Source organism: Homalodisca vitripennis, chromosome 2 (assembly GCF_021130785.1).
Source record: "Homalodisca vitripennis isolate AUS2020 chromosome 2, UT_GWSS_2.1, whole genome shotgun sequence".
Classification (NCBI taxonomy): domain Eukaryota; kingdom Metazoa; phylum Arthropoda; class Insecta; order Hemiptera; family Cicadellidae; genus Homalodisca; species Homalodisca vitripennis.
Window position 1 is genome coordinate 215,657,260 of NC_060208.1, and position 8,860 is coordinate 215,666,119.

The 8,860-nt window shown below is 32.1% G+C and overlaps 1 protein-coding gene across 1 annotated transcript; it reads right to left on the reverse strand.

Annotated features, from left to right (window-relative positions):
• Positions 1–293: 293 nt before the first annotated feature.
• Positions 294–7,239, reverse strand: LOC124355395 (procathepsin L-like). Its single transcript, XM_046806521.1, has 6 exons — positions 7,142–7,239; positions 3,232–3,384; positions 1,464–1,649; positions 1,132–1,323; positions 597–762; positions 294–502 (listed from the first exon to the last, which is right to left on the reverse strand). Exons 1-6 carry the CDS (start codon positions 7,235–7,237, stop codon positions 294–296), a joined length of 1,002 nt encoding a protein of 333 aa, XP_046662477.1. The 5' UTR covers positions 7,238–7,239.
• Between the last annotated feature and the right edge of the window lie 1,621 nt (positions 7,240–8,860).

Sequence of the window (8,860 nt, forward strand, 5' to 3'; positions counted from 1 at the left end):
AGGCCCATCACTCATCACATCTCTGACAAAATTTTTTTTATGTCAGAGGAATGATAAAATATATTTTTTCAACGATTGTCTGTCTGTTTATCTACCTGTAGAGCACCTCTAGACTGTAATAAGCTATAAAGTTATCAGTTAAAACGCTTTCTCAGCGAAGTTATTATTAGGGCGTGTGGTGTACTCCGATTTTGTTTAATAATATATAAGGTTAAAACAATTAACAGATGTTTCAATATTCAAGAAACTTTAATATCTAGCCTATATTATTATACTGCAAAGAAGGAAAGTAATTAAACTTTGGGATAACCGGCCATGCTGGCAATGCCGCACATGTTGTTATCGGTCCTGGCCATCATGACGTAGCCGTTCATGCCCCAGCCAGTTCCCCAGGAGTTCTTCACCAGCCAGTAATCGCCGCCTTTCTTGACTGAGCCGTAGCCAACAGCAAGAACAGCTTGGCCGACAACCATAGTAGAGCAGCCAGCTTGCTTGTACACTCCTGGACAACAATGGGAGCACATTACGTGACAAGGTCATGTACAAACGTAGTCGAGTTGCCACAGGTGGAGTTAGTTACTTCAGTATGAACTTACCGCTCTTGTAGTGTTTAAAGGAAGTGTGGCTACCGTCAATAGCGACTGAGATCGGCCCAACCGTGGCCACAGCCTTCTGCAGATCCGGCTCGCTGAATGATTGGATTGCAACAAATCCATTGTCGGTGGCTCCCTTGTTCTTGGGGTTGTAGCGGCAGGTTTTTTGCTGTAAATAAAAGCGCGTTTTTTGTTGTTTTAATGTTTTACTATATGTATCTGTCAATCCAGTGTTCAAACTGAAAGTAAGGAAAGTCGTAGAGACGAAATAATGTTCTGTTAACATAAGGATGGGACGTACAAAACTGCAAAAATCCTTTAATACTTCTTTGCACTGTTATCATTAAGCACTACGTATAAAATATAGGACGAAATATGCTATTGTATTTAATCTAAGACACATATCAATAATTTTTTACTGATTACAGTTACATCTAATCAGTTTTGTATAAAACCTTTTGCACAATATATTAGCTTGATTTTTTGCAGGACAAATTATTTAAATTATATTAAGAAGTAAGCTGAATTATTTACGTACTTTGGCCTCGTAGGGGTAAGATGCCTCTGTGTCAATGCCATTGTTCGTTTGTATGTAAATGTAAGCAGTATCAGCGAGACCACCGCGACATCCACTGTTTCCGTCAGCAGTTGAGCAGTCTATAAGATTTTGTTCACTGAGTGACACCAGCTTCTTAGTCTTCAAGTAGTGTTGACCCTCGAGACTTCCAGTCTGTTTAACACAACGTCACTTCAAAACAGATTTAATATATTTTTAGATCTATTTGATCTTATTTGCTATCAGCAAAACTGAGATTAAAATTTATCACTAATAATCTATAGTACATATTTTAAGACCACTCAAAAACTTACAGCACTAAAAGCCCAGGTAGCTCCACAACTTCCTTGGTCCTTGACTCCAGTGACAGCTCCTTTCTTTCTCCAGTCTACGTGTTTAGGCAGCTTGACGTTCTCTGAGTCGTCGAAGGCATCTCCAGTCCTCTCGTGTACCACTGGGCGCTTGTAGCCATTCATCATGGTCACGAACTCCTCTGTGGTCTGTGTGGGAGTTAAACGCATTCATATATGTTTATTTTACACTAAATATGTATCAATTATACTAAATACTAGCCATTCGTAAAACTTAACCTGTTTTACTTTAGATCGGTAGTCAATTAATAAAGAATCTAAAATCTAGGTTTGCATTGATTGTGAGCTTCTGAATAGGTAAAAGGGCACTAAGTTTATGTCAAGTGGTTAGTTGCTGTAAATAGTAGAATGAGATAGATTGTAATCCTGGTTGTCCTGGATCGAAAACTTAGAACGAGGTTAAAGGCCCAGATATTGGAAATCAAAAGTCTATACCTGTTTTCTTTGACACTAATGTAATCAAGGACTATTTTGTAAATTGGCCAATAGAAAAATCTTCAGCGCGCGACTATGTCGCCGAGTTGAGTGTTGCTTTTCGGGATGCAGTCGCCGCCGGTTGGTTCTCGTTTGATCCTGTCAGTGAGGCTGACGTGTATGCCGCGTTTTTTTAGATGACTAGAAACACCTGAAGAGTGATAATAAACCTCTACCTATCTCGATTCAGATATAATCACAGTACCACTACAGCCTTATCGAAGATTACTGTTGATATCCGATTGGCATTGGAACAGAGACTAGTGACGATTTTAATATTATTTAACTTCCTCAAGATCTTCGACTGCGAATACAACTCCCTAATTCTAATAAAAAATTGTTTATATGGTTTATCCGAAGGTTTCATTAATCGCTTTGATTCTTAACTTACTGGACGACAGTAATTTTTTAAGGATGGAAATAAAATGTTGGACTTTAAATAGTCTGTTTTATGTGGTGTTCCACCATGCTCTGTACTCGGGCCCCTTTTATTCTCACTTTGTTTAAACAACATCATTTCAATTATTAAAAAAATCAAAAGTTTAACTTAACGCCAAACATATAAAAGTATACGTTTATTGTTTACCAAACGAGCTAGCTCCTTTTGTGTTATTAATATAACATAGATATTGAAGCCTTTAACTTTTAGGCTTCAACAAGGACCGAAACTCAACTAAAGAAAAACTTAGGCTATGATTGTAAGTCTAGAAAGTTAAAATAAATAAATCTTGACACAGCAACAAAAAGTAAACTTAACAATTTGTGAAATAAAAATAAGTTATATTCCCTTTAAATTTAAGTTATAAATTATCTCAATTACATCATACTATTTTAAATTTACTGTATAAGATATGAGGTTCAGTGGTAGAGAGGGCTTCATAGCACTAATTGCACCTATTTAATAAAGGCATTTAGGTTTCATTTCATCTCAAAAACAATAATTGTTTATTCCATTCCATGTTCATACCGTATGTGCATAGGGAAGTTATGTATATATACTTATAAATATAAGTAATTCGATTCCACCGTATTTGTAAAATATTACTTTTAATTTAAACATATACTGAAAATATCGTCGTTGTATGCGCTTTTTAAATTGAGGTCAACGTATTAAAAAAGTATAAAGCTTTGGTTTGAGATATTTAATAAAATTTTATCTCACATAAATTAGATATTGTCATATCTCATAGCATCCTATCATTATTTGCTGAAAACATCTGAGTGTTTATTTACTTACCAAATCGGAAAATTTATTGATTTCTACATCAAACGTAACTTCACCATTTTCAAACTTTTCATTGTGCTCTCGTACAAACTGCAGGTTTTCCAAGAAAATGTTCTTTCTTTTCAGTTCTTCTTCTGGTGTATCGTATTCTCTTTCGTGGGCCACCTAAATTAAAAGTTTCTATTAGATTTTAAATATCAACAATTTGAAATTTTAATATAATCTAACCTTTACATATACCATTTTTATTGTCTATAGCTGTAAATAAATATCTTTGTTTGAATATTTTAAAAATGTTTGTGACTTCAATGCAACGTACATTTATGCAACAGAATTGAAATTTAAAAAAAAATTATTAAATCTTTATTTGATACAATATTCAGTTGAAACAAATAGTATAAGCTAACTAAATTTTTAAAATAACAGGTATCATAAGCTAATATTGCTAATTTATTTAATTTCAGGTAATAAAAGGAGAACTATTTCATAGAATATATATAGTATAATATATACAGGGTGTCAATTAAGTCTGGAACCTCTTTTTTAATTTTTAAACCACAATATAAAAAAATACCAAAGTTCACACGCGCTTACTGGTGATAGTAACGAATACATCTGCCCAATTACCGACCTGATAATCCCTTTGGGGGACGGTCCACAAGGAGTCAGACAAAAGTCTTAAATAGCAGCATAGGACAAGTTTGATATCAAATTAAAGGTCTTACTTAGCAGAGTACAATGTCACAAACCGGACTTCAAAAGGTGGATTCATTCAGTAGTTATAGCTATTTGAATTTTAAAACAATTGAACAATGTAAATTATTAAGTATTACAAGGAAACACCAATTTTTAAGTACCTGTGATCAAAGTAAGTGTTCAAAATGTTCCCCTCCCATAGTCTATATTGTTTGTGGGGATCTTTATATATAAAATATATATACATACCGGGTGTTTACTAAAGGTGTTCCAATATTGTAGTATTTTGTTATTTAGTTTTCCGTCTATCTGTCTGTATGTGATTTTTACCAATAAAGTTATATCTTTTATACCAGTAAAGATAAAGTTATGCAACTTTGCAGTTGTGTGAACATTTTGTATACCCATTTCAGAAAAGAATATGAATAAATTATCTGTAACCGAATCAAAAAAGCGGCCAATTATAAATTTTGATGTTAAATTCTGCAAAATCGATACCCTGTATGAAAGTTTCACAAGAAAAATAAACTGTTTTAAACTTTATTTCAAATCTAACTGCGGTTGTTTCATTAAAATCGAATAAAAAACAACTGATTTAATAATTGAGCCATATTTAATTTTAATACAGGCTGAAATATTTCCAAAATCTTTGTATTTAGATATTTACACCATATGGTATTTTAATTGTAATAAAAATTAAGTAAATATTTATTTGTGGAATCGCCTGATGAGAAAACCTTCCGTTTTAAAAGGCCTCTCACAAAAAATAAATACATTGGAAATTATACCTATTATTTATTTACAATTATTAATATATATATATATATATATATATATAAGTTTTAATATCAAAACATGCTTAAATAAACACCAAAAACCAGGTAACTCAGTTATGAGTGAAATGCAAACAATTCCAGAAACATAAATAACTTTTATTAGCTTAAATAAACAGCTGTTCACATTAATCAGAATAAAACAGTTTAGAAAACTATACCTCCTGTTGTGTAATTTTGCAAAACATGGTATTATGTTTGGTAGTACTAATCAGTTGTTTCTTATTCGATTTTAATAAAACAACCACTGTTAGATTGAGAATAAAGTTTACAAAATTATATTATTCTTGGAAAATTTTCATACATATATATTATATTATATATATATATATATATATATATATATATATATAACTATTCATAAAAGCTATTTAAATATGTTTGTATTATTTTATATACATTTAAAAATTATTCTACATAATAAAGGCTTTCTTCTTATATATTTTTATTATTAGGACGTTTACATTCATGTATGTATGTGTAGTGGCGTAGCAAAGGGGGGCGGCGGGGGCGAGCAACACTGGTCTTGCCAACTTTAAGAACAATGTACAAACAAACAAAAAATAAATTTCTAGCTTTAATTGTCTTTTTCGGGGATTCCACCACTAGCACTAGCTCAGATCTATGTATAATTCGGGGATTCCCACGCAAGAGGCTGACGCTGTCGTGGGGGATTCCCCGTCCAGTACTTGTGATCTTTGACGTTTCAGTTGAAACATTTCTCATTTGTTTTGTGAAGTGTGTTGTGATTGGTTGGCGTGAATTGATAGACGTGTATTATTATATAGTGATTGATAATAGAAAATTACATCCTGACCTTTATCATATAAAATCTATTGCTTTTTACTTTCGATGGAGTGACACCACCAACTTCAGCACCGGGTGCCACCCAAGGTAGCTACTCCACTGTGTATAACTATGCTAGATACTAGAATATTATTATTCTAGTGGTTTTTTACTGTTTACATTACTCTTGTTACACATAATTATGAAAGATTTTATCGAAAAAATATATACAATATAAATTTTCTTAAAGCTATTTATATATGTTTGTATTATTTGTAAGAAATTGTATATTACTGTACAAAACATACTGCATTCCCTTATTAGGACGTACCACGTACATGTAAAACTATGCTATATACTATAATATTATTAGTATAGTGGTTGTTTACTGTTTTCCTTACTCTTGTTAAACAGATCTTTGATGAAAACAATTAATCACGCATATGTACAATCATTATTACAATTTGGTATTATTGCTTGGGGCGGAGCATATAACACTATCCTTCTACCATTACATACTTCACAGAAAGTCATTATGAAAAGCGGCATTACAAAAAACCAACTAGTTACTCATCTAAATTATTATTTAATGACTTTAAGGTTTTGAATATAACTAAGCTATATTATCTATATATTTTTAAAAATCAAAGAAAATATTTTCATAAAAAACAACTACCCATACGTTACAAGAACACAGATTAAAATCGGGTATTATAACACCAAGAATCAATAAATCTATAAATATTACAGACACTTATTAAATAGAGCCTGTGTTTGTGTGTGTGTGCCTGTTTGCGTGCGTGTGCCTGTGTGTGTGTGTGTGTGTGTGTGTGTGTGTGTGTGTGTGTGTGTGTGTGTGTGTGTGTGTGTGTGTGTGTGTGTGTGTGTGTGTGTGTGTGTGTGTGTGTGTGTGTGTGGTACTAGGCAAACCTTGTGATTGTGTCTGTTTCTGAAAATCAATCATGCGTGGAATGTTTGCTATTTGGAAATATGTTAACGCAGGGCAAACTATTCATGACCTTGATGGACTATAATTTTAACTACATATTTGTACCTTGCTATAGTTGGAGCCACATTCTGTGTGGCCAGATATATTGCTTCTATTATTTCCACTTCAAAACCAATGAATGTGTAAAATTGCTGTTAATTATTTTAAATATATCACTTAGTTAACTGAATGTGGACTGATTGGACTCGACTCTCGCGCACAGGTTACGACCCATGCGAGCATATTATTCCTATACTCAGTTACTATGGATGTTTAATGTGTTGTTTATGGCTTGAAATAAATGTATTTCTATCTTTCTTTAAACAGAACCATTTTATATAGACCTAGTTTATTTCACTTTAATCTATCCAATGCATCTACAGCAAGTACTATGTGTACATTGCTGTTACAGTAATATTGTTAAGAATTTTAATAATCTGATTAATATAATCTAACTGCAGTTGGAGACAGCTGTACATCCTCCAACTCTTGTCAACGAGATATAGTTCCGTCTGATTATAAACACGAGATCATAATCATGCTTTGAGGGAAAGAGTACACAAGGTTCTATAAAATTCTACGTACCTAACCTTCGTGGTCTAAATGTATTCTGTATTACCTTGAACAGTTCCCATTGGGCATGATCTTCCTCGGACACTTCCAGAGGATGTGAGAGGGCGACGACCACCAGGACAGAGAGAAGTAAGAGTTTCATGGTTACCTGGAAATGACAATTTGATCTTCAATATGTTATTACCTAACAGCCTCTGCATAATTTTATTCAATTGGTCTAAATAATACCCGATTGGTGTCGTGAACAAAACCTTAGTTTTTTATGAAATATATTTTTGGAAAGTTATATCTCAAAAGTTCTGTGTTCAACCTGAACACAAAAAGAACTAAGAAGAAAAATTAAATTTTGAATTCAGGTTCAGATTTTACCAAAGTAGTTTTATATTTATCATAAAAATAAAAAAAAAAACATTGTCACCACAAATTGTTTGTTCTTTTGAAATACATTAATACATTTAATTTAATAATAAATATGTCATATAATAAAAGTTAGGGATATCAAATTATATTACGAGTAAGTATATTCTATTTAGGTTTTAAGTTTTTAGCTAATCGCCAAGAAATATTTACAACGCTACAAACAAAAGAAATAGTTTCATTGGATTGATATTGTAGATAAATACTGTATGAATAGTGCAATGAAGAAACAAACCACACTTACCGTAAAATGTCTGGACCTCAGGACTCTGTAAATGATGTGTAGTGGATTTTATCGAACGTCCATTTTATATTGAGTTTGGGGTCAGATGGCCTCCAAGCATTATCTTGAGTGCGATAGAAAATTCCCAAATACTCTTTAAAAATACATCATTCAAGAGCACTTCACAAATCTACTCTTTATCTGTACCGGACCTGACAAGTGAGGACGATATTCCCTGGGCTAATACGCTGTAGGTTCGCTAAGGTGTGACCAAAGTGTTGAGTAAACATGATCTAACATTTCCTCTATTGTCTAGGAAGATAAACATAATCATGGTTTTTACCATTACAGCTAACAGAACACTAATAATAACACCAGACAAAAATACCAACACTCAGATATTTAATTTCGTAGAATGAAGTCCTTCATTATAAGACCATAGCCAACTTTACTTTAAACCTTTCAGTATACGTAACTGAAACATATTATCTAGCTGCACTATTTGAGAGAGAGGACTGCTTAGTATTCCTAAATTGTTGCAATATACTGTATTTTACACAAATATAATTTTAAAATTAATTATAAACTTTGTATTGTATAAGCTGAAAAAAAAAAATATTTTTAACCTGTGATATATATATATATATATATATATATATAATCTTTATTTTGCCAAAAAACAAGTACAAAACAGTACATTTTCATATACAAGTACACAACACAGTTTTTACAATACCATGAGTTCTAAATATAACAATAAAAAGGTAGAATAAATTAACACAATAACAATATAAATAAATATAAGGCAAAATAAATAGGAATCCCCTAGGCAAAGCCTGAGCTGGGATCTCCATTACTTGTTTTAAACAAAAAGAATGAAACGGCTAGCAGCGAAACGTAACACATAGTTTAAAAATTATGTATGAAAAAGAGATTGATTAAAAAACATACTGTGCCATTGAATGGAAATTATTTCTTTGTAACTTCAATGGTAAAAATCTCCTTCACCAACATATCAAGTAATTATATTTACAATTCAAAGAAATAAAAAGACACTAAAGAGATAGTGACAAATACCAGTAAGCAAACAAATAGATGTACCAAAAACACATAGGAAATTCAGGC